Source organism: Micromesistius poutassou, assembly GCF_964030765.1.
Source record: "Micromesistius poutassou genome assembly, chromosome: 24".
NCBI classification, from domain to species: Eukaryota; Metazoa; Chordata; class Actinopteri; order Gadiformes; family Gadidae; genus Micromesistius; species Micromesistius poutassou.
In genome coordinates this window covers 3,775,142-3,802,502 of record NC_140294.1, presented here as the reverse complement: position 1 = coordinate 3,802,502, position 27,361 = coordinate 3,775,142, and the positions used below count along the sequence as shown (strand labels likewise).

At 44.1% G+C, this 27,361-nt stretch overlaps 1 protein-coding gene across 1 annotated transcript in view; it reads right to left on the bottom strand.

Annotated features, from left to right (window-relative positions):
* acvr2ab (activin A receptor type 2Ab) overlaps positions 1-26,790 on the bottom strand; it is a gene marked incomplete at its 3' end in the record, with an annotated part of 38,743 nt that extends 11,953 nt beyond the window's left edge. Inside the window, exons 1-5 of the mRNA XM_084487663.1 lie at positions 26,692-26,790; positions 10,234-10,441; positions 8,139-8,278; positions 6,064-6,218; positions 3,035-3,058 (exon numbers count right to left, since the gene is read on the bottom strand). Of these exons, the coding sequence (XP_084343789.1) occupies positions 3,035-3,058; positions 6,064-6,218; positions 8,139-8,278; positions 10,234-10,441; positions 26,692-26,767 (603 nt within the window). The 5' untranslated portion in view covers positions 26,768-26,790. The remainder of the gene's footprint in view (positions 1-3,034; positions 3,059-6,063; positions 6,219-8,138; positions 8,279-10,233; positions 10,442-26,691) is intronic.
* Positions 26,791-27,361: the final 571 nt, after the last annotated feature.

The window sequence follows — 27,361 nt, the reverse complement described above, 5'->3', positions numbered from 1 at the left end:
CATTCCCGTTCTTCCCCTCCTTGCGTTTCATCCCGGCATCCTGTTTTCCTTGGCGGCGAATAACGTCACGTTTGCGGAAACCCAATCCGCTCCGAATCGCCGCCCCATGATGTCTTTATAGTCCGTACCCCGGGTAGGGGGTGGGGGGGGGGGGGAACGAATCCCTGTACATACCGTCAGAAGTGATCGACTCCCTTGAACTCTCCAGCCTTGATCTGAAAGTGTGAGCCCCCTTTCTGGTTGGTCTAGGATGAAATAGAGTGGTTGACACCGACATTTTGACTATTGTTCCTGTATCAGGTATTTGGCTCATTTCAAATCGCCCCTGCCTGGTTCAGAATGGCACTCACAAACCTGTCCTTAAAACATCCCTAAACAGGTTAGTGGTGTTTGTTCAAAATCAAGTATCGTAGCGAAATACAGTTTCTGTCGTGTTTTATTTGGTATTTTGTAAATCCATCGATTTCTGTTGGAAGACTCATTGCACGGTGACCAGAAACGGAAAGAGGGGCTGGTTGTAGTCTTTTTGCTCTGTTCTAGCCCTACTGTTGATACAGAGAACCGAGGGAACTACACCCAAACATAAACAGCCCCATTTCCATTTCCGGTTCGGTTTCCGTTTCAATGGGATTTACAAAATGCCAACAGAAACTGTATTTCACTACGATACATGATTTGGAACATCATCGAACACCACTAACCACTCAGTGATTTGCACATTTCTGAATACGAATGTTTAGGGTTGTTCAAAGGACAGGTTTGTGAATGCCCATAGACTGCCAATCTGAAGCAGGCAGGGGCCATTTGAAATGAGCCAGAGACAGGAACAATAGTCAAAATGTCGGTGTCAACCACTCTATTTCATCCTAGACAAACCAGAAAGGGGGCTCAATTTTCAAAATACCAGAATTGTCCTTTAAGGCCTTGTTCTAAACCCTCCAGCCAATCAGAGTGAGCCATGGCTTTCTTAGCTCTCGCCGAATCCGGTTGAAAGTGAAGCACAAAACATTTTCGAATTATCAAAGAATTGCGTGCGTTCTGTTCATGTTGTTGTGACATTATTGCCGTTATTCAGTCTATTTGTGATAAAGGAAACTGTTTTGATTGCTAAGTCGATTGCTCCACTCTCAAAATGTGGCTTTCACCGTGATCAAGGCCGGACCGATCTGCCGAGGGAAACAGAATGGAGCTCATAGAATTGGGGGAACGAATCCCTGTACATACCGTCAGAAGTGATCCGACTTTCTTGAACTCTCCAGCCTTGATCTGAAAATGCACACTACACTCCCCCTCCATCCTCCTCCTCCTCCCGGACGGTGGGACATATGTGAGCGCCGTCTGGTATATGCGCCCCGGGGCCGGGTTTCAAACGCCCCCGAGCCCTCCTGATCTTCTCCCCCGGGGGGGCCATCGGATCCGTGGGTCCGGTTGCAGGTTCCACGCCGGGTTGCATTGAGTCAGCAGACCACAGGAAACGGGGCATTGGGTGGAATGGAGGGTAGGGGGAGTGTGAGATAGGGTGTGGGGGGAGGAGGGGTTTGGGAAGTCGAACTCACTCATCCAAACCTCCCCACCCACCCCCCCCCAACTCGCCCTCCTCTTCGTCGTCATCATCCTCATCGGGTTACTGCTGCATCGGCCGCATCAGAGCCTGGGCTCAGCACACAGCCCAGACACACACCCCGCTTCCAGAGATGTCTTTCTGTTCAGGACTGCGACCCATGAGTTCACATCCCACCCTTCTTAGTGTGATCGCCAGCGTTACTCTAACATAGCGTTCCTGTGATGACAACAACATGTTATGTCAGTGTTTCCTTGTACATGGCCTTCGCAAGGAAATGTTGCCCTTCGCTCACATCTTACGTCTGAGCTTAAAGGCGACATGCCACCAGGTGTGGTGTGATTAGCCGTCACAAGCCGTTTTGGAAATCTGCGCCTTATGACATCACAAGTGGGCGTGTCCACCTAGATGTGTGCTGGATATTTTCAAAACAGCTTGTAACGGCTAATCACACCACACCTGGTGGCATGTCATGGGACCTTTAAAGCATGAAACCGCTGATGAGATGATATCCAGAACATCAAAGAGGAGATTCACTTCCACACCTCACTTTTGGTTATTCCCGTAGAAGTGAACCAGGGCGGGTTGAGTGTCCGTTTCTAATTTGACAAACGTGCTCCACATCCCCCCACCCCTCCCACCTCCAATTTGTACATAATATTATGCACAATTCATAAGCCATATCTCCCTGTCCTCCGGATGGAGAGACTGCCCCCCGTGGAGAGCTGGGCTGTCCACCCCATATGTTTTACAACTCCTCCTCTGGGCAGCCGACCAATCCACCGCACGGGGGGGCGGGGGGGGGGGGCAGGTAGCTGTCATCTCAAATTAGGTCACGCAAGGACCGGACCAATCAGAGGCATCGCAGGGGCCAGCCGGGGGGTTGGGGGGGGGGGGGGGGTAGGGGGAGGGGGGAGCAGGACCTGAGGTGTGTGGGGAGGGGGGGCGTATTTCATCATGCACACAATATGTTCGCCACACAAGAACGTCCATGCGATAAAGCCGGGGCAGACACACACACACAATCACACATACACACACACACACACACACCAGACATCTGCTTGGGTGCGAGTGTGGGTGTGACACTAGACTTATATACACACACACACACACACACACCTGTTTGGGTGTGAGTGACTTATCTACACACACACACATACCAGACATGTCAACACACACACACAGACACACACACGCACACTTGACATGTCTAGACACACACAGGGGGGAAACAGGAAAGTATTTTTTCCGACTCAAAACGGAGACAAAAGTGAGAGGAGCAGCCATTGAGGAGCAGGAGGGGGCGAGGGGAGCACATCAGGATCTACAACCACTGAGCCTTTAACACAGAACTAGGCAAAACTGTGACTTATTATAAAACTGGTCCAGTTACGACGAGGGGGATGGGGGTGGGGGGGGGGGGGGGGGGGGGGGGGGAGAGGGGGGAGACTGGAATCAAGCTGCTCTTACCTCAACCATTATGTGAAAGGCGTGCTATTTGAAGAGGAGGAGGAGGAGGAGGGGAAGAAGAAGAGGCAAACAGGGTCGTTATTGGGGTTTTCTGTTCCATTGTGTGCGGGAGACAATGAGAGCTGGAGTGAGTGTGAGGTTGTGTGCTCGGGCAAAGGAACTTCTGCAGTGTCAATCATTGGCATGACAACCGCGTTAATGATGCGGTATGAACGGGTTTCATACCGCAGCGCCAGCTGACTAATATGAGAGACCAACAATAATATTCAATTCACATAAATAAACTTAATAATAGTTTATACTTGATAAAAACGTCCAACAATATATCAATGAAACACATTCACACACATGCTACCAAATTATTCGTGTGAATTACAGACAGCAGGGAACATATGAATGTATACTGTGTAAAACTAACGTAAAACTAACGGTGAAGAATGACGCCGTTGACTGACTGGTTTTGCCGCGAACGGGGAAACCAGTCAGCAACGTGGCCGATGAAACGGGCCGAACCACGAGTACCGCAATCCGGGGGGGTTACCCTCCAATGTTACCAAAACCAAATCCAAACCATTAGCCTTTTTTTGGTGGGTGTGCGTATTTTTCATCTGGCGGCTTTTCTTTTGCGCGCGCTGGTGTCTTTCCCCTTCCGTTATCACGCTTGGTGGAAAACGCTAAACAGAAACGACACACGACGCACACACTCAACAAAAGCTGAAGTAGAAAATGGCTTGCCTTCCTCTCTCTTGTCTTTACAGCCACTCGGCCCACACTCGTCCTTGCATGTAGCGCTCCGAGGCCCCTCGGTTTATCACCGTTTGCCGCCATAAAGGCCTCATCAATAATGCAACGGCTGCACTGATTCCTCTTCCGTTAGCTGGGATGGAACTAAAATGGCTCCCAGCGACGCAAAGCCCCCCTCTTCTCCCTCTCTGGCTACTAGTCAGCTTTTCCAAATGATGAGAATAAAACGTTCTGCCAGAAGGTTGTTTCTTTGTTCAACAGTTTCAATCCGAGCACACAGGACAACCCCGGCATGCCTTTATTGTTTGCGTCGCTGGTTTGTTGTAGTTTATTTTCTGCTGTTGTTGTATGTTAGCTGCTAACATAAGCTGCTAAGCACTAAATGACCCAGAGAAGGAGTCCCTTTCAGTGTTCAGGCCGCTATGGAGGCCGGTGTCTAACTGTTATACACGCTGACAACCTCTGCATGGTTGCTTGTCTTTTGGTGCAAACATCCAACTGTCTTTTAAAACACCAGCCCTTTCCTTTCAGTTCAGAACAATCCTCATAATCATATTCATTATAACAATTATCATAAACCATGACTAACAACGGCCGTCAGCCAGACGCACACACATGTGTGCTTAACTCGTTTGTACGCCTGTTTTAAGAGGAATTTTTGCATTCAACAAAAACCGTTGCATTTAGAATTCTCTCTGAGGCACGCATCACATCTAGGAGTGGTCTAGACTTGTTCAATTAATCACGTACAAGTTGGCAAAAGCAAACAAACAACGTTTTGGCCAAAAGATTACTATTTCATGGCTTTGACTGATGAATACGTTTACAATTGTATTGGGTCTAATAGTGTTAATTAGAATACGTAAGTATATAAGTGTATAAGGAATAACTGATATAAAGACAAAACACACGCGGGTCGTGTTGCATCAAGTCTTTGGCCGTGCAGCTCTTGGCTGATGGACTGATACTTCAATGATACTATGTTGGAGATATTTGCATTGGGTTTATCTGAGGTGCACACACACTCACACAAAAGGCCCTATGTGTTACGAATCTCAACTCTGAATTTCCACTTCATCAACGCCGATCTACTGAAACTGAAATTAAATGCATGCAAACTACCACAGTCCTTTGGGCTGCTTGCTGTATGCGCTTGCCCAAACCGTCATGCATTAAAGCCTACTCTTCAGAACGTCAATAATATTAAACATGACATGATTCATATTTTTGGTTCGCAGTAGTAATATCAACAAGTCCACCAAGCCATCTTTTGGCATCGATGTCAGTGAGTACAGCCTTTAGCACACATAGCATTTAGCAGTCTTTATTTCCCTCTCCTATACCTTAGCAGGTGCTCTGATGCTATGCTTTTGACAATGCTAAATATTATGTCAAGTTTTGCATCAGGTTTTCTTTCAGCGATATCTGAAAGGAGGACTTCAATTAGTTAAATAGGTAATTCGCGTTTTCTTTTCTTTTATATAAATTTTTTTGGGGGCGTATAGGGTTTCCTACGCTTTTTCTGAATCTGAAGGGGCCCACCTGTACGAGATGCAAGATCCAGTTCTTGCATTTGACCCAGTGTTGCGCAAACAACATCCACTACACCCTGATACTCTCTAAAGCCCCACCAAGCGTCCTGGCTAGTGATCGACCAATATATACCGGCGGGCCGATATTATCGGCCGATATTTGCCTTTTTTACGGTGTTTTTTTATTTTATTTTCTTAATTTTTTTTAAAATTGAGACTTGTAACATTTGTTATTATCATTGTCATTTTTATGATGTAAATTTAAAGAGCAAAAGCAGTATCGGCTCCAAATATCGTCTCGAGAAGATCGGTATCGGCGTATCGGCCTTCGGCTAAGGCTGATGACAAAAAAATCTGTATTGGCCCAAAAAAATCCATATCGGTCGATCCCTAGTCCTGGGTCTCCACAAACACAACCAGCAAACACACGCAAGGCCCTCTGCCCTTGCTGAAGGGGCGCAGGGCTCTTACATCTAAAGAGCTATGGCCCCACAGGAAGACGTGAGCACGTGTTAATGAATGGACCGGACTCTCATCACATCCCTTGAGTCAATGAAAAAACCAAACCACAAAAATAACCATACCTAAAAAACTTGTGTTAGTACCTCTTCTCTAATTGTTTTGCGTATTTGCGCAAGTCTTTACTACGTTAGTGAGCGCAGTGCAATTTCTAGCGAGCAACACCTTGAGCCGGGGGTACACGGTCATGACACGGTCCCCCCCCCCCCCCCCCCCCCCGGGGCAGGTACTCACATGTGTGGGAACGAGGGCGGCGGGGTAGGCCAGCTTGTGCTGCCTCCACATCCAGAAGCAGAAGAGTACCACGGCCGTCAGCCCCGGGATGGGCACCAGCGTGTACAGCAGGGTGCTGAAAAGCTGGGGCTTCTGGGAGAAGGTATTGGAGGTGGCTGCAGCAGAGAGAGAGAGAGAGAGAGAGAGAGAGAGAGAGAGAGAGAGAGCAAGAGAGCGAGAACGAGAGAACGAGAGAGAGAGCAGAGATTTTATTATCTCAACATTATTCAAGAGGAATAGCTGAAGGATTCCAAGCGCCACAATCAAAAAAAGAGAAATCGGAATGAAAGCAGCAAAAAAAAAAACACAGAAAGACAAATCTAGAAAGCTAAGCGATAACAACGACACAAAGGGAGAAATGTCATCCAGAGGGGACGACCGATAATTGCGGCGGCAGTGAAGTGTGACCGCATCTCTAAACACAGCTCAGCACACAGCTTAGCACTGTGTCTCCCTCCTCGCTGTCCTGCAGGGGGGAGGGGGGGGAGGCAAACTCATCTCTTGACACAACATAATCCGTCAAACATAATGGCGCCGGGTGAACTATATTTAACCCCGATCTGGCGCTGGAGGGACGGAGAGAGAGGGAGCGGTGCCTGGGTGTGTGCCGGGTGGGTTGCAGGGGTGCCAGGAGGGGAGCTGAGGCCGGGGAGCCACCAGGAGACCTTCCCTTTACGGAGCCCTTCCCTTTACGGAGCCCTTGCCTGGTTATGTTTTACTGGTTCGTATCTTAAACTATCCGTCCGTCTGTCTCTCTGTTCGACGGTCATTATGTACTAGGGATGTCACGATACCAGAAATTTAGTAGTCGATACCAATACCAGTGAAATTCTACGATTCTCGATACCCAATTCGATACCACGGTAAAAAACAAAAACAATAAATCCGATTCACTTCAACATACACTAATTTATTAAAAACATTTGAACATTACAGAAACATTGGCACTGGCATGTAGCCTTCAATGACTAATTAAAAATATCAAATTGTTAAAAATAACAATAATAATAAAAAAATAACAATAATACGCGCTGAAAGCAGGCAGTCATGCAGCTATGCTGCTCGTTTACACTTGCGTGCATGGCGGGGTTTAAAACATAACTTCCAATGTAATATTAAGTAATATAACGCAGGGCAGCCACAGGAGATGCCAACATCGTTTTCAACCGCGCCGTATTAATTCCCAAGTTTTGAAAATTAAGGAAAGTATTTGAAGCGAATAAGCGACGCGATGTTTTTGATTTGTTTTTTTGGTTTTGAACGAATAGTTTTGGATGCATGCATCGGCTTTGAGTTGGTTTGTTACTTTGAAATCGCATACGCTCGCAACACACACACACACACACACACACACACACACACACACACACACACACACACACACACACACACACACACACACACACACACACACACACACACACACGTTCATTCACGGCCGCACCCACTACAACCTGGCGATCTTCAATCAAAACAACATCAAGTAAGTGATGCCGCACACAGTCGTACCATGCGTGCTTAGAAGCGCAACATTGAAAAGGATCCCGTCTGAAACAGTCGGCGCAGCGTTCCAGACGCAAAGTACTTCCAGACACGACTCTTCCTATTCTTTTTTTTTTGACGAGTCAGGCGGAGCTGTCGCACTTGCTGAGGCTGCAGTTGGCATCTTCCGTGTTCCTTTGGCATTTAACGGCCGACTACAACACTTAAATGTATTTGCTGCCCGTGTCGAGTAAAAAAACGAGTACCGTCACATTTCTAGAATTGTCGTATCGACTTGGTACCGAAGTATCGGTTCTCGTGACATCCCTAGTATGTACGTCGATAAATAAACACCTTCCACGGAATACAATACAAAAAGATTTGTAAACTCACAGAAATATCCTGCGATTACTTAACATTTTTACAGGTGTGTGTGTGTGTGTGTGTGTATGTAATTGTGTGTGTGCGCGTATCTGAGTCTGTGTCTGTGTGTGTCTAATGAATCATAAAAAAACTATACAGGCCACGGTTTGATACTGCGTGTGTGGACCTACTGTAGGCGGTGAACTGCCGGTGGGACTCGCTCTGGGGCTGCTGGCTGTTGGGGGCGTACAGGAAGTGCTTGTTGCACATGTTGCCCTCGCAGCAGCAGAAGAAGACGTCGGGGGTCTCCTTCCTCTCCACACACTGGCTGCTGCGGGCCGCACCGGGATGAGGAGCGACAGTTATGCTTGTTGGGTCCGTTACTGTACGCACAGGTGTGGCATTGCATCAACACACACACGCGCACGCACACTCCTATGGGCTTTTATGTCCAAGGTGTGTGTGTGTGTGTGTGTGTGTGCATGCGCACGCACGCACACACACATTGCAGTGCATCAACACACACACACACACACACACACACACACACACACACACACACACACACACACACACACACACACACAGCTGAGACATAAAAGCCCATTGGAGTGGCAGCTGTGCCCTGGGGAAGCTGAGGCTGTGTGTGTAAGTGTGTGTGTGTCTGCATATCCAACTACTGCGGCTCATTCAATTTAGCAGAACAGCGATAATGCACTACTGGGTACCGACAGAGAGGATCCTTTCCACAGGGCGAGAGTGTGTGTGTGCGTAATCCCTGCCTGTTGTGATTTGTGTTCTTTTTTGTGTACACTGATATCCGAAAAGTCCACAATAAGTGCTCCGCAACAAAGCGATCTAAAGTGGGGAGTGAAAGACGGACTCAGTGGGCCAAGTCAACGTGGGTCTGCCGGTGTAGACTGCTTGAACCTGCCCGGGGATCACCTCTTGGTTTGCCCCACTTCAAAGCTATCGTTTCAGTGTTTCAGCTTTCAGTTAACACTGCTAGAATGGTGCCGCAGATGCAGATTGTCCCATTCGTTCCCTCGCTTCAGATCACTTAATTACTGAGAGGGAATATGGAGGGAAAATGCACAGATCATTTTTTTTCAGTTACGGAGCATTTCCCCATCAAATTTGTTTGGTGTAAATCTTTCGTTAGATCTGATTTTTGATATAACCATAATTATTATCATTTTCTCATACCCATGGATAATAGCTAATGTTAGGCCTTTAACTGAATGTACTGTATGAGACTTTTTTGCTTTGAAACCGCTCCTGCCTAAATCCTGACAATCAGGGCATCCCATCTCTGATAGTTTCAGGGAATCCATCTCGCTTGTCAATCACATACAGCGAAGCTGTAAGTGTGTGAATGGAACATCTCAACGGCATGGAAACATTGGGGAGGGAGGACTACATTGTGATGTTTACTTTCAAAACCTCGCTCTTTTCTGCTCACTTTCCGACTCTCAAATCTTGCCTACAACAGCCTCTATAACAAGTTTGATTTGATTATTATAATGCTCATGACTTTTTTCATTTTAAGTTGATTCAGAACGATGATTCGACTACTCAAAGTTTAGGGTACCGCGCTCGGCTACGATTTGCCTCTTTTTGGCCAGCTGCCTGATTTTGCTCTGGGATGATTCGGCCAATCAGCCCAAGTTCACAGCTGCACATCGCAAAAGCAATATCTATATAAGCATCTGGCTGGGGTTTATGGGGAAACTTAATTACAGCCAATCTCGCAAGCAATGCGGAGCAAAAATTAAAGACCTCAAAGATCGATATAGGAAGGTAAAGTAAACACTATGAATAATATAAGGAAACTAATAAACCTGGGTCCAGTGGGGATCGCTCATAAAACGCTGCTACGTGTAAACAGGCTGGGAACACAGAACGGACATTTTTTTTATAAAATCATGAAAAAATAAATCCAAGTTCAATATCAACATTTAGTATATAATACATGTGAACCTCCTAAGATGGCGCAATTTGATTGGTTTGCTATCTCAATATTGCTCAATATCCCGAGATTGAGATCTCAAACTCGGGATATTGTTTTCGGAGCGGGCGTGAGGGTTGTCACGCTAATAAAAACAAACTTTGGTGAATAATTGTTATGTATCTCATATAAATAGAGGCCAAAAATGTCAACGTAAGAAACAACAAAAATAACCGACAAAATTGGGAAAAAAAAAAGTGAGAAAAAAAAATAAATGGCCGCATTGTAGTCCTTCGCAAGCGCTAACATGACAGTAGATTCGGTCCTTTGGTCGCTACCTGTCGTAGCAGTTGACGTCGTCCAGCCAGCAGCCCTTCTTCACCACCGTCACCACGCCCGACGTGTTCTTCCAGGTGGCGAAGCAGTGCAGCCGCTTGTCCTGGTCGCCGTAGCACGGCTCCACGCCGCTACGGTTGGTGCGCTCCTTCTCCCAGCCGGTGTTGTAGTAGGCGCACTGCTGCGTCTCCGAGCGGCCCAGTATGGCGCCTGGCGAGAGGGGGCAGAGGGAGGGGATGAAGAAGGGGTTGATTGGGGTTTCAATGTTCCGATAAATACAGTATCATCTCAATAATATCTCATGTATTTTACACTTTTCAATGGTATTATTCAGAATATGTGATATGAAAATTATGAGAAGGTTTGTGCAACGTTTTGAAATTGTAAAAACATGTGGAATATATCTTCTTTATTATAAAATTATCTTCTTAAATGTCCCATGGCATGACAATTTCACTTTATGAGGATTTCTAACATTAATATGAGTTCCCCTATCCTGCCTATTTTCCCTTAGTGGCTAGAAATGGGGAAGGTGTAAAGCAAGCCCTGGGTATCCTTCTCCACCTTTGAGAAAATGATAGTTCAGATGCGCCGATTTGGAATTTTCCCCGTATGTTGTCATAAGGGGAAAGGTTACCTCCCCTTTTTCTGCTTTGCCCGACCAGAGAATTTGGCCCGCCCATGAGACAATGAGCTATGACTGTGCGAGTGCCACCTTCGGTTTGTGTGTGAATACACACACTGTAACGCGAGTGCTGTACACTTTGTTATTTTGATAACCGTTGCTGTTGCTGTTATGGCACATAATAACGCAAGCTTGCGTAAAGCTCTCATTTGGTGAAAAGACTTGACTGCGTCAGGTTCTCTCTGGTACTTCCACAAAGTAAAGAATCGTAGTGGGGGTTATCTCGGCCATGGTTGAGAAGTATTTGGGGGAAAGGAACTTTGGCTTTGACTTTGAAGTCCAGATTGAACCGCGACATGGAGGAGAAAGGGATTGTTGCCTGGGATTGTCTCCCGCCGGGACTCCTGCTCCAGGAGTCTGTGAGTCTGCAAACAATCCCTTTCTCCTCCATGGCGTGGTTCAATCTGGACTTCAGATTGTGGAAGTGGAAGTACAAGAGATGTCGGAGAACCCAACGCAGTCGTTTAAGATTCATAATATCATCCGGAGGCGCACACAGCTTTTGGCCGTGATATTATGTATTATATTATATAGATATCTAAATATTAAATTACATTATATTATTTAGATATAGAGCTCCAGGACTCCTGCCGGAGCTCCCGGAGTGTTGTAGAATATCTTACAGAACACGGCCAAAAGCTGTGTGTGCCTCCAGATGACATTATGAATCCGAGCCATTGCGATACATTCACTGTAAACACTAGCGCATGGTACCGTGGCCGCAAGCTGCTCAGGGCCACACACCCACCCTCCAACTTGACCCGCCTCTCTCCTCCTCATTAGCACTTAAAGCTACAGACACAGAAATGGCACGTTTGTGGAAACTGGCTCGTAGTGGCTGTAATTCTGCACCAAGGCTGAATTTGGGGAAAGATACTTCAGATTAGGCCTGCACGATAAATCGTTACAAAATCGCGATCTCGGTTCATCCCTGTACGCAATTTAAGTTTTAAATTACTTTGATTCTCTTTTTTTTATGAGCCGACTGACACACGCTACTATCTTCTGTGAGTTTAAAAGCACTCCCAAGCGCTCTCTCCCTTCTAGGTTCTGACAAGGGCTTCACCCTCAGCCAATGACAAAGCGCCTTTTAGTCATGTGTTTCACTCGTAGAGCAGTGAGTGCGGTAGTTCGGAAAGCTAGTGCGAGTGCGAGTGCGACAGGAGATAAACAGTGAACACAAAATGCATGTTGACGATGAGAACAAACGGAACTCGTTCCAAAAAAAGGCTCACATTCGGTGGTGTGGAAGTATTTTGGATTTAAGCAAGACGACGAGGGTCAGTCTAATGTGATTTGCAAGGCATGCTTTGCCATCGTTGCAGCACCACAAAGTAACACCACAAATCTTTACCAGCACCTCACAAAGTGCAATATGATGAAGCCGTACAAGGCAAGAAGTCGTCCGAAAGTCGTCCAACAACGTAGACATCTATTACTGACACCTTGCACAATGCAACCCCATACCCACATAACAAATAACAGACGCAATTGCTTACCATCTAGCAAAAGATATGGTTCCAATAAACACCGTAGAAGGTGACGGATTTCGAAAGATGATCCATACATTGCACAAACGCTACTCAATACCCTCCCGCAACTATTTTTCATCCGTTGCACTGCCAGCTATGTATAAGAAAGTGCGGGCTGTAGTCGAGGCAGAAGTGCAGGAAGCGGATTATTTTGCAGCAACGACTGATTTATGGTCCAGCTGAACCATGGAACCGTACATGAGCCTAACTGTCCACTTCATTGCGACTGATTTCGCCATGAAGAGCAAGACTGAGCAAGACTACAGACTGCTTATTTCCCCGACGACCACAAAGGTGAGATATTGGCACAGGGACTGAAGGATGCCCTAGCATCTTGGAGTTTGGAAGATAAGAAAATGGCATGTATAACAACAGACAATGGATCAAACATAGTGAAGGCTATCTCCATCAACCACTGGACCAGGCTCCAATGTTTTGGCCATAGGCTACATCTGGCAATTGGTGAGTTTCTCTCTGTGTGTCTGTGTGTGTGTGTGTTTAACAAGTTAGCCCTTGAACTGTTGGACCCATAGATATATATAGAACACTAGATGTCTCGTCCGTGCTGTTGGCCAATGGAGTCGAACGTCCGCACTGGCGGCCATCTTGCCACAGTTAGCTCGCTCACCCATAACATTGTGTTGGTAGTGGTGCATGTACTATTTAAATAATCATAACTTGCTCAATTTTCAACCGATTTTCAAACGGTTTGGTTTGTTATGAACGTCAGAGATGTAGTTATGACACTGCATACTTATGAACAATTATGTTATGTTCTAAAAAAATAGAATAATCTAAAATTGGTACAAGATTTCCCTTTACAAATAGTTTTTGTAATAAACCACACCGTTTGTAAATCCGTCAAGATTTCAGCGAGATAAGAGTATTAGCGTTTGTGCAGATCACTGACCTTATCTCAGGTACCACCAGAAAGCTTGCCTGTGACAAGATGGCCGCCTGTGATGACGTTCTAGACTCCGCCGTAAGACATCTAGTGTTCTATATATATCTATGGTTGGACCTACTACTAGCCTACTACTACTACTACTACTACTACTACTAATAATAATGTTATTTGTGATACTACAGACTAATCGTTTATGTTGTACTTCAGATTTGTTGTATTTTTCTTTTACAAAATGCCATGAAAGATCAACGAATTGACCGTGTCACAGGCCTTTGCAGAAAGATTGTGAGCACTTTCAGTCACAGCTGGCTACGGAGGAGAAACCTTGCCATAGTCCAGAAAGAGCTCAAACTCCCTGAGCATCAACTGAAAACAGAGTGCCCAACAAGATGTGGATCGAGACAAGAGATGATTCAGAGGATCCTGGAACAGCTTCCAGCCATCTCACAGGTCTTCAATGATTGAAAGGTTAGACATCAAGGGCCTAAATGGCAGGACATAGAAGTCCTTGAGGCAATGAACAACACCCTAAGTCCTCTGGCTGAATTCACAGATGCCATCTCTGGAGAACTATATGTTAGCATATCCTCTGTGAAGCCGGTTCTCCACCTTTTTAAAATCTCTGTTTTGGCTGTGCACACAATTCACAAAATCAGTGAAGTCAAACATCCTGAAAGTACAGTGATCCCCAAACTCAGGATCTACTCGATATGGCCATAACCCTTGATCCTAGGTTCAAGATGAACTACATCAGTGAGGAGAAGAAAGCCACAGTTAGAGCAAGACTGACAGACAACATGACTGGCATAACTCTAGTTATGATAAGGTCATTTCCACATTTCAATTCAGTTGTCTAGTCCTGAACTGTTATATTATTTTACTTAATATTGATTGAGATTATTAATTATTTTCCAGCAGAATCCCCAGCCAAATGCCTCCCCAGCACCCCCCATGAAGAAGGGCCGAAAGACCCTCTTCTCTAGAGCAAGCAGTGTCCACAGAGCTGGAGGCATATCTTCTGACATGCAACATCGACAGTGAAGATGACCCCTTAATCTGGTGGCTGCAAAACAGATATGTATATTGATGGTTGTCTGTGTTGGTGAAGAAATACCTATGCATTCCAGCTACCAGCTCACCTTCTGAGCAGCTGTTCAGTACAGGGGGCAACATTGTGACATGCCACCGTGCATCACTAAGGCCAGAGCATGTTGACAGACTTTCAGGGTCACATATAGGGTCATATGAGAGGCCTATGTCCCAAAGAAAATATAATTGAATGTACTATTTTGTAATGGCCAAATGAATATTCATTTTCTTTTGTCACTGACACCCTAGTAGGTTGGCAGATTTCTGTTTTATTTATGCTTATTTATGTTACAATTTTAGAGCCTAATTGAATGGCCAATTGAATGTTTGTTTTATTTTTTCATTGAAGCCTTCATTTACAGGTGTGTGGAGTTGGTTCAAGAAACATTATATAAGTTATAAAAGGCCCGCAATTAAAGACAATGTGCTGCTATATGTACAAAATAAATCATTTAGTTTTTGATACTGCACATTAATCAATTATAAAGGGCCATATGAAATGCAACGTGCTAGAGGTGCCAATAAACTATGTTTGGTACTGCCAATTTGTTTTTTTTTGTCATGTGTGCAATAAACATTACATTTCGTGAGAAATAAAAATCGTGGCAGAGAATCGTGATATCAATTCAAAACTAAAACACCAGGATTCATATTTCTCCCCGAATTGTGCAGGCCTACTTCAGATACAGTATAAGGGGACCACTAAGGCCTATATAAAAGCATCCAAAAAGCAGCATATCATGGGACCTTTAACAAAAATCAACACTGCGCTTTCGGTATGCATCTTGAAATCTTCATTCTCTCAAGAAACCAAGGAAACAAGGAAGGAAAAAATTATCTTAAGACATGGTTGTTGGTTTCAGACAAATTTTTAGTTGCAGTAAATACACACCCCGGGCAATGATATGATATTTCCCTTCAACCCTGAACAGCAGATGATTCTCCTTGTTAAGAACCCCATTATCAGAAGCAATATGCACATCACGTGTATGTTCAACTTGCAAGGTTAAGTGAGCACCAGTGCCCAGTCTCAAAATAGATTGCACTGATTGTGGACAGCGCACAGAAATGTCATACGGCCATACTGTTGTTGGGTGTAAGTTAGGCCTGGGCGATATGGCTGAAAGACATATCACAATATAACTTGATCATATTGATCGATATCGATAACTATTGATCATTTTAATGACCTAAAAAGACTAGGAATTACCATGCTGGATTTAAACACTTCTGTTTAACACTTAATATGACCTTCCACTGTTCTTCATTGATAAATACTCCAATGTCGATACAACAATGAAAAACGCTCAAATATTGTAAATAAGTATGGAAACGTGTTTGTGTAACAAACCCAGCTGCTAGATTCGGTGGTCCAGTCTCTTATCGATATTGAACATGTTTTATATTGATATTGATCAAAAGTCCATCACGATACGATAATTTATTGTTTTATTGCCCAGGCCTAGTATAAGTGGTGTATCGGGTGGGTGACTAATACTATAGATTGCCAAAGATTAATATAATCATGAATATAAACACGTTTCTGCATGTTTGAGTGTCATTTATAAGAAGAGCTTCGCTTGGCTCTCTTCACAAGAATCACAGCCCGACAACCCCCTCTGACACACACACACACACACTTTAGGTGTACTAGTGTGGGAAAGAAAGTAACGTTTGCAGGAGTGCAAATAGAGACCAGCCACTGCCAGGAGAGCTGCCAAAGACACAAATCAATCACTGGCCCCGAGGAAATGCAGGCTGCGTCCCGCACTCTGCTGCTGCACCTCTGTATGCCCAGGGATGGACCACAGCTTTAGCAAGAGCCTTGCATAAACAGGACCACTGATGTTTCAAGGAGAGGTGACAAATATCAGACCGGCTTTACGTTTTAAACATAAACGAGAGTGTGTGTTATCGATTGAGGGTTAAGCCAGCCACATTCCACTACTTACTTATTAATCAGAAGCTTGGTAACACTTTACAATAACCATAGTTTATAAATGGTAAATAGACCATTTATAAATGGTTAATAGACCATTTATAATGATAGTTAAATATTAATAAATGGTCTATTTACCATTTATGATTGGTCTTGCTGTTTATAAATGATGATTAAACATTAGTAAACTTAGTAAACTATCTGTTTACCTATTATAAATGGTCTATTTAACCATTTATAAATGGTCTATTTACCATTATAATTGGTCTATAAGCTGTTAACCATTTATAAATGGTCTATTAACCATTTATAAATGGTCTATTTACCATTTATAAACTATGGTTATTGTAAAGTGTTACCAGAAGCTTTTATCCACAGTTTACACAAAATTAACTTCAAGGGAATTCACATCATCATTAAGGAGCAGTTTGAGCAAGAACGACCGCAGGTAGGCTGTGGACACCGGGGATCGAACCAGTGACGGACTGGACGGTCTGGCATTCGGGCAGATGCCAGAAGGGCCGCGGCCTCTCGTGGGCCGTTTGGGCCGGCCAATCACGGAGCGGCATGCTTGTCGGGTTTGCGCGGCCCCTTCGTCGCAACGGCGGCCCCACATTATCTCTCGGCACACTATCAAGCATAAATAGTGTGGATTGACGGTCTTCCCCCGCCACCCGTCAACAATCCTGTCCGCCCACAACAACCCCCCCCCGTCAACAATTCCACCCGCGGTGCCTGTTATAATGTGCAAATGCCAGGGCCGTTTTTTGATCCCAGTCCGTCACTGGATCGAACCCAGTAGCTTTCGGGCTAGGAGTCAAGCTAAGTCGTCACTAGAATATCCTGGCCGCATTTCCAAGTTGTTGTGGTGGCACTATAAAGATATATATATATCATCATCTTATTAGACGTGGATGTGAAATGTCAGATTACCAAAACCATTGGCATACATTGTTACAATAGTGACAGAAAATAAGGACAAAAAGTGAAAAGCTACTATTTCATGGTAGCTTTACAGTAGCACTTTGGCTACTGCTATGACATTAGCCCCTTACTCCTCCATGTTAGAGAGCCAGTGAACCAAAAAGCATGCTTTTTTTTTTAAACGTGTTCATTGGTCGTCAACCTAGTAATCTATGCCATATTATCACTGTTAATGAAATAAGTCCCAAATATAGAGTAAAAAATGGAAAATCCTATGTTGCCATTCTCTGCAAAACATGTAATGGTGTGTGTGGATGGTCAGGCTTCCTCTGTGCAGCGATGTATTTATTGTCCGATCCGAGTGAGGGTTAGGCTTCCAGGACACCTAGTCCATAGTATAACGCTACGGTGTGTGACGGATTTCATCACTTATTTTAACGCTCATAACAGTTACACAATGATGGTACTAAAAAAGCATCATAAAGTTGGTGTAGGTCGTTACCATGGGGATAACACCCCCCACTCTTTCCTAAAACATTAAGCCCAAAACACATTGTTTTTAAATCACATAGTGTTCGAATTCCATCCGGAACAGTGGGCTCACTGGCTCTTTAAGAGATACATGGAAGAAACGATTATTGGAAAATAAATGTAACAACTTAATAACACACTTCTTTAAATATAGAACAATGCAGTGACATACACGTGAGACTTGCATAGGATGTTTGGAACGTCTCTCGGCGTGATCATGTCAAGCATTTGAAATGTCAAACACAAAGTGGAACAGACCCACGGTTGTTTACCACAATAGGTCCTCTGTTGAGGAACAGGAAGGTGGGGAACGAGGTTCAGACGGTACCTGTAAACGTATCTGGAAGAACTACGAGACACAAGCCAAGCAGTACATAACAAAAGAAAAAGAGGTGTTGCTCTGGATTAAAAAATAACCTAATGTTAAATGAGCCCTCCTACATTTAGTTTTGAGATTCAATTATGTTCTTTAATATTGAAATCGGTATGGACAAGGGCTGAAATCTCATACAGATAAATGATTAGCCTATCAGTTAGCATTCAGTGATCATGGTTTGGAATTCTTATCAGCTAGTGATTCATCCTCCATCAACACGCAAAGAAACACCTTGAAAGGAGGCATTCTGCCACACGAACATCAAGGCAAGCACGATCGCTCGCACTGGACCTGATTCACCGTGATCCACCCTTTAAAGACTGGAAACAATGCGCTGCCTTTCCCAGCGCAGAGGGAGTCGTTGCAACAAGGGCCGAGCCGTAGCTCCTAATGAAGTGGCCTTTTCCAGGGTTCGGACCACACTGAGAGGGTAAACAGCTTGTTCGTCACGGCGCTGTGATCCTTGTGTTTCTGCCAGAAGAACAGATTGGCGTTTGACAGCTTGTTTTAAGGATTGATTTATCATCTCCAATATCCAAAGCCAAAGATCAAAAAGGTTGGTGGCAAAGTGTAATTTTCTTTGGCCGCCCCCTGTTAAAAAAAAAATTGTGTGGGAATGTCCACAAATATCGTGGGGAAACTCTTTTAAACTGATGATGTTTGAACAGCACAGCGCAAACAGGTCAGGCCTCAAGTTACACAGCCATTACCGCCAAATGTGGTTCACACAAAACAGAACAACGCAAAAGGCATTTATTTCAACAAAGTGCCCTCATAAGAAGGCAGCCAGAGCATGAGAGGAGCACATTTTTCAAAGAACAAAGAGGGCCAACCCCTTTTGTTGTGGCCCACTGAGTGTCGTTAGCAGCCGTCAGCGCCAGGCAGTACACTGACCCAGACGAGCTGATGAAATCCTCGGTTTTGATTGGTAATGCAACTTCGTACGGGGAAACCTTGCGACCACATCATCAAGCTGTGAGCTGTCAAACATGCCTTGTCTCGTCTGTACTCAGGGGGCCAAAAGTAACTTTGAGAATGCTTTTATACCTGCCAACTGGTCAAATATATCCTCCGTTGCCCCGGGGGGGGGGGCAGATGTTTATTTTGGACCCTGTCTGTACCACAGCAACAAGATCTTTGTACATTGCCAACTTTTTGAGTTAAAAATAAATCGTACATTTTATATGAAGTCACGTATTGAACATAAATGGAGTATACTCGATTATTTCCAGCTTTGGAGCATCATCCATCTATATCAGGTCTTCATATTCACGCTATTCTGTTCTGCATCTATTCCACCCCCAACTTGCTGTTTGTAAACTTTTTTTACAAATATAAGGCGTCATTAACAGTAATTGATGTGCTTCAAGGGAAAACCCAGCTAATACGTTCCATGTGCATTTTATCAACAATTTGCCTGGATAACAGCATATCCTGATTTCAAACATCTCGCCTCGAAACACACAAACACATGTGAACACAGTTATTTAGGAATGCACCCCACTGCCTTGCGGGCTATCGTGGGGCAAATTAACTTTCCAAATCACCTTTAGCCAGCTTGCAGATGTTTGGCAGTTAGCAGTCTGCTGGGAAGCCATTGTGAAAAGCCTTGCCCGGAGATGAGGTTAGCATCTGAGGGGACAGCAGCAGGAGTGGCATGTTCCAAGGCCAACATTAAGTTCATGGATAGCATGAAAACAACGTTTATCTTGGCAAATAATCAATATTTCCCAAAAGGATGGGAACATTACTGGTAAATGAGATGAGGTAGAGAAATGACCATTAGACTACGACCAGTTTTTCTAACTGAAAATACAATTAACTTGAAGTGTGCCAAGTTCAGCACTGTTCTCTTGGCGTCTGTGCCACTTTTACCTATTGGCCTTTTGGCTGAGTGTGATCGGTCTTGGACTAACGAAGACCCACCAGATTTTCCCTTGGCCCATTCACACTTGTTTTTCTGGCTACATTAGTGATGAAAACGAGGAGATAGACACAGAACAGGATATACATTGTTATGGAGTTATGCACCACGAGTAGATAGATGGGGGCAGGTACAATGAAATAGACGTCATGCAGGAATCAAGGTCAATAAGAATAATAGAGTACGCAAAAGTAGACTACAGCTCAGAGCACATGGCTGTGTGGGGGACAGACAATATGTGTTTGTATTTTAAATAAGACTGGAAAAATACTGCCATGCTATATTCAACCTCTGTTTTGCTTCGTTAAAACGGTTTGGGCTTCAACAGCAATCACAATCAGGACTTTGCAGGGGGGAATGCAAGCTGCAAACCAAAAATGTTAAAACAATGCAGAGTGAAATCATGTTACTTTTCCGTGAAGAATTGAAGAAGGTTAGTAGTAGGTAGGTAGTAGTAGTTAGGTAGATTAGGTTGAGGAGTAGGAGTCCATTATTTATGTCAAAGCAAAAAACAATATTTGTCACGTTGTTGTTATTTAGAAAAAAAAGCCACCAACTCAAATTCCATTGCATCATCAGTTCAGCTTTGACACCAGAAATACGTGTGGGTATCGCTTACATTGAAAGTGCAGACACCTCATTTTGATTCTAAACCCCTAACATGGGGATTTTTTGTGACGAGAGCAGATTGAGCCGGAGATGGATAAGCCTACTGTTAAAGAGAGCGATGACGGGCAGGTTTCATAGGCTGATTCATGCAGCCAGAGCTGGCCATAATAGGCCCAGAAATGTATTGCTAATTCAAAAATGTTCCATCTTTGAATCAACTTTGGACATATACACTGCACTCTCCTCAAAATACCTTTCTACAACTACATTTCCCAATGTCAGGCTTTAATCACGTTGAAGTAAATACTGTGGAATGTGGCATACTGTACCCACAATATATTATGATATATCCCCCAGAATCCCTCAGTAAAGTATATACTACAGAAATGTATAGTCATGAATATACTTCAGTGATACTTGGGATGTTGTAGCCTGAATCCCTCTCATACATCACCCTTTAATTACCATACGCCCTGATGCAACAACCCTCTAATGAACTGTAAGAAATGTACAATTTTCTTTTCCTTACTGTGCATATACCCCTAAACTCAAACCACAGAGTCCAAATCCCTGTAAATCCTCGCTGGTATGCGGTGCAACAACTGGCTGATTCTCTCCACCTCAATTAGAGCTAGCGGGAACAGTTGCTGGCAGTGTGGTGGACAGTATGAGTTGTTTGGTCTCTGCTTGTACCGACGCCTGAAAAGTTTACACAGGCCGCATACCGGGGCCTGAGAGCTCTCACGGCTACAGGCCTGCGGTCCGTCGGGCACACACCGTTGCATTCTCCAGCGAGGAGGGGAAGGGGGAATTTAAATACCGACATAAATTCAATCCACTGGTTTGTCGTTCTACGGCCCCCCTCACCCCCCATCCCCTGAGGCCTGAACTGCTGGGGATGGATTAGGGTGGGTAAGATAGAGGGCCTTGTTTATTACACTACGGTATTAAGACGCGGGGCAAGGGGGGCAACCAGTGGATTGAATTGACGTCAAAAGTACTACTGTGTGGAGATTTTCTAGCCCACTGAAATCAGCAAAGTGATGGATGGGAGTTTTCCTCCTCCTCCTTTACAGCTTTGCTCCAATGACCATTTATACGGTATGTAGGCAACATTGAATCACAAAGATCAGCACACAACTTCTGCAATACATCCCACACTCAAATCCCCATAAGAAGTCCTCCAGCAGTCAGTACAGGTGCAAAGCTTAATAGACTTGTTGATAGGCGACAGGTGAGTGTGGGGATAATTGTGAGAGAAAGAGGGAGAGGGGAGGGGGCTTGGAGGACAATCGAGATAATGTGAAACGAGAGCATGATGGATATACAGCAAATGGATTTTAATCAAGATATCAAAGCAAAGGGGTACGCTCCCTCTCTGAGCAGCCGGGCTGTCTAGACTGCAGCTCTCCCATGCACATAATGCAACATCTGCAGAATGCATTAATTGCAGTAAAAGGTCTCTTCTGGTCAGCTCTCTGGAGTCCGAAACTGAGAAATCAGTCTCTCAAGCAGTCATGACACCCATGGGGGTATGGAAAGGCTCACATTTTCTATGAATAGACATTCACACAATTCTGTTCATTCAGAGACAAGACAATATCAAATGTTGCCTCTTCCCTAAAAGTAGGCATTTCAGAAATAGGGATCCCTTTATTTTTGGGATTAAAATCTCTTCATTGAGATTCATTCATTATTTTATAAAAGTTATGAAACGTTTATGAAAGTTGACCAGTCAATTACTTGTTTTGACCGATACAAATTTTCTATTATGTATATATATATTTATATGTGATATCACGATTTCCAGCATAGAGAAATATTTTTGAAACTTCTTCCTTACAGGACTCAAACATCTCAATAAAACGAGAAATGTTGACATGGTCGTTTTAGTTTAGTGTTCTCGTTCATTTGCTATAAGTTAAGCTTAGTTACTTCTGCTTTATTAGACCCTAACTGGCTATTCACACTACTCGAAGATGTTTTCTAATTTACAAAATAAGCTGCATAAACAGCCTAACTGAAGGGTTATGTGAAATCTACACTTTATAACAGCGCTGTCCACTGTAGCTGGACCCCCGGGCTGAGGCAGTGAGTGAAGCCGTTGCCAGTGCGCCTTTCATGGGCACAGATTTCAAAAAGAGTTGTTTAAAGTTCTGGCATAGGCAGCCCATAACAATCTAGGTTGATAAAGACGCCCTTGTTGCAAGTTGCTCTCAACGCTTCCTTTCCATACTGGTTATTTACATTGTTTAATATTTTGATTGTCGCCCACTCTGGTCACCATCTACCACCGCCTCACTAAAGAAATACACAAAAATTAACCAGCTAAGTGACATAGACTCAGAGGGTCTCATTAAAAGGCATAGAAGGGGGTCATGATTACCATCCTGACCACACCGGGGCTTCCCTGAAATTAGAGTTACATCACCATCAGCGTCACGTCAACCCACCGTAATATTGAGTTTGAAAAAAAAACAATTTTTAAAGAATAACGTCATAATTTATGTGTGAGAACAATTTTGAGTTGAGACTGGTGTTCAACATCAAAAATATAGGTGAACAATTCTATATTTGGATGGATCCATCAGATGCACATGTTTCCGATGACTGAAGCACCTTCCACTGGTTACTGTGGCACATTTTCCAAGCCGAATTATAAAGTTGAAAAGAGAGCAAATTGGACACGACGCTGACGGCTACCGTGGAGCTGAGGGGCACTGTGTCGTAAGAAATGTGAATGGTTGTGACCCCCCCCTGTTCACCCCAACCAGTATGACCCCCGATCCTCCATAGCAACACCCTTTGGCATCAGAGCAAAATGCTGAGCAACTCTTCCCCAACACTCATCAGCCTCAGGCCAACCTGACCACCATTGGCTGACTTTTGAAAACAAGACCAATGACCAGATCATTTACATTTACATTTAGGGCATTTAGCAGACACTTTTATCCAAAGTGACTAACAATAATTATATTTGTCAGAAGAAGGAGAAACAATATATCGCTGTCGGTACAGTAAGGATGTTCATAGAAACAAGTGCCAAACACCAATAACTGCTAGGTTAACCCATTGGAAACAATGTAGAGGAATCACTATCTGCTTTGATGGTTGCATCCACACTGAAGGGGTATCACTGTGCCTGCCATCTCGGCTCGGAGAAGGAGCCATGAGCATGGACATGTTGGGTACGGCACCGCTGGGCTACACCTGGAATTAACATATGCACCTTTACTTTTGAAGCCTGATGCATAATGCAGAGGCAACAAATTGGAAGTTAAGAACCAGGACAGCGCAGACAGCAATCCACTCCTTGGGGACTTCGGCAAATCACTGGCCCATCGCTGGCCGGCGGACATAACAGATATTATTTTGTTCGGTCTTGGCCCTTAAAAATTATCGATGATCCCCAATTGAGCCGCTTTGAAATAAATAGGTGGAGTGGTTGATTTGGTGTGTGTAAAAACATCTTGACCTTGAAATGGGACTTTAAAGTTAAATAGACCATTGTAACACCATCTGTAGCTGTTTGAAAAGTGCTTCAGGCACAAGGGGACACATCTGGATTTAATTGATACAGAATTTTAAAATAAGGATGAAACAAAAACATATAATAGTGTACGTTTGAACTGAAGCTACAGTGCATCAAATATATATTCTTAAAAATGAGTTATTATCCAGTTAAATATTAAATATTACTGTAGGTTAGGTTATTTATTTGCTAATATTCATTACATTGCACTAGCGTTTATACTATTGTAATACATTCAGCATTTAATCATCACTCATCTAGAATGGATTCATTTTCAGTTGGGCAGGCAGCAGCTTGCGGTTGACTTTGAGCCTGTTCTTGTTTTAACACTTTGGTGTTCCTAGCCTTATTCTCTCACAAGTGTGAAGCATGCTTGGTTCAGAAAGCGCTGTATATAAAGGAACTTTATTGAGTCTACTGTCAGCACAAGCTGAATTGCTGTGAGCTTTCAAACAAGCCGAAAGCTCAGCTTGTCTTCCTTTACACTGGAATCTACTTCAATTACATAAAATGCAATTCATTTTACAGTTGTATCAGGAGAATATGACTTAAGGACATTGTATGAACAAGAAGTTGCTGCTCCATCTCCATTTCAGTGACCGAGAGAGGAGGGTTTAGTCAACTAGGCCTACTAGGACTGAATTAGGCCTAATCTTACACAAAGCTATGATATACTTCCTCTTCTTTAAAAATGAAGTAGGCTGATGAAAATTGTTATGTATTGGGACAATTAAGTGCTCAATTGATTCAAGAGTATGTCATTCTATTTTGACGTACATTGGCAAATGGGCATATATTGAAAGAATTATTCATATCTTTGTGCTTTGAGGTGCTACAGTTAATGTTGACCTGAAGCTAGTTCTCAAACCAGCGTTTTAGCAGCTCTAGCATACAAAACACATAAAGTGAAGTGATGATTTCACTCGCCTCGTCAGCCCTCACAGGCCTCAAAATAATGACAGTTAATGATCCAGTCAGTTAAGTGCTATGTTTGATAATAGCTACGTATAATTGAGTAGTATAGTACTTAACAAAGCTATTCCATGGCAAAGTGTTAATCAGGACCAACTAATTGACAATTAGCCGTAACAGCATTGGCATTGAGGCGGTGGGCCCGGGGATTAAAAGATTTTAGTTTATAGAAAGTGTAAAGCTTTTTTTTGTGACAAATACGTCCACAAACAGCAGCTTTGTGCCCTGGATCAAGGCATGTGCCTCATTCACTGCTCCTGTGACTGCTCAATTGTCTAACCAAGGGCTACCACCAAATTAAGTTGTAAAGGCAACAACGTCCCCGCTAACAAGAAGAGATTGTGGTTTACTATGTAAACTCCCATTAGCTTACAGTATGGGAGAAGAAGAACTATTTTGGCTAGCTCACAGTAAAACAGTGTGTGTGGTGAGTATTAGGGATAAAGAACCTGCAACTTCCAATGCACGATGCAAAGTCCCCACTGAGAAGCAGATGCATGTAGGCCTATAGGGTATTATGGAACTATTATGTTTCCACAAGCATACATCTTTCTAAGTCGTGGTTACATTTGCTTTACATTTGGTTAACCGTGCATGCTAAGGTTAAGGGTGATGAGGAACAGTATAAAACCTGACATCCAACTAAGGCCACCTCTGATGGACAAAGCACCTTTACTCTTACCCCTTTACATCAGCTTTTATTTGGCAGATGCCAATCAAACAAAACTTCAGAGGGCTAATTAATGATTTCCATAATGGATATAAGGCCTTCCTGTAAGACCCGCTGGTTGTATGATACCTCCCTATCAACTATGTATTCATATGGCAGGACCCTGCTGCTTATTGAACTCTTATAACAAGTATCACCCAGCAAATACAGACCCTCTGCCAAACAGGAGCAGCACTTTCAGATACACAGACTGAGCCTCCACGTGACTCCTCGCCATGCTGCACAGGCGGGGCTGTCCGTTGACATCTTAACAACTGTCATCCAGACAGAGCACGAATCATAGACTCAAGACTACTCCTTGTGCAAATACACAGGGAAATGAAGCGTTTTCACTGCTGGCAGAGGCCTCATGTTGGATGATGCGTGATGCAAACTAATTTATACAGTTCCTACAGTACCTAGAACGACCCAGCCAGCCCCACCCCCCTCCCCTCCCATTTTTTGTGTTGCTGCTTTACACACACACACACACACACACACACACACAGTAGGGTGATGTGGTACCCACTACAGATACAGGGCATGTGTCGTAATTATTCAGAGATACCAACTCGTGTGAATTTGTACAATATTTAGATTTACACACACACACACACACACACACACACACACACACACACACACACACACACACACACACACACACACACACACACACACACATTTATCCCATTGCAAAGCAAGCTTAACCAATAACAAACCACACCAACCTGAGGAGCACGAGATGAGGAAAACGGCAAACGCCAGCTTGGCTGCTTCTCCCATCTTCCATCCGAGGTGTACCATCTAATAAAGAAAACGGAGCGGTGTGGCACAAGACCTAGTGGATCATAAACCCGTCGGGCACAATGCGCATTGTGATTGTCTTGGTAAAAAAGGGCATGTTCTTCTCCACACAGTGATGGAGGGTGGCCTTTTTCTCCAAGTATCCCGTCAGTAGTCCCGTAGTCCCGATTAAATTATTCCAGTGGGAGACTTCAACCGGATAACAAACAAGCCTGTACACTCAAGGATGAATACAATGCAATGTCAAACCCACCGCCAGCCTCTGCCACGGTCGGTACCGGCCCACACTGTCCGGTAACGCCGTTGATATACACCTGTGTGTGGCCAGAGACTCCGATATGTGGACCAGAGCATCCAACTCGCCTGTCAATCAATCAAGTCAATAACTTATGGGTCAGCTCCTTGCGGACCGCGAGGTCGACGTGGATAAAAAGTCACCAGACAGCAGCTCAGGAGGTAGAGCGGGTAGACTTGTAACCGAAAGGTTGCTGGTTCGATCCCCGGCTCCTCCTAGCTGGGTGTCGAGGTGTCCCTGAGCAAGGCACCTCACCCTGACTGCTCCCGACGAGCTGGCTGTCGTCCTGCGCGGTTGAT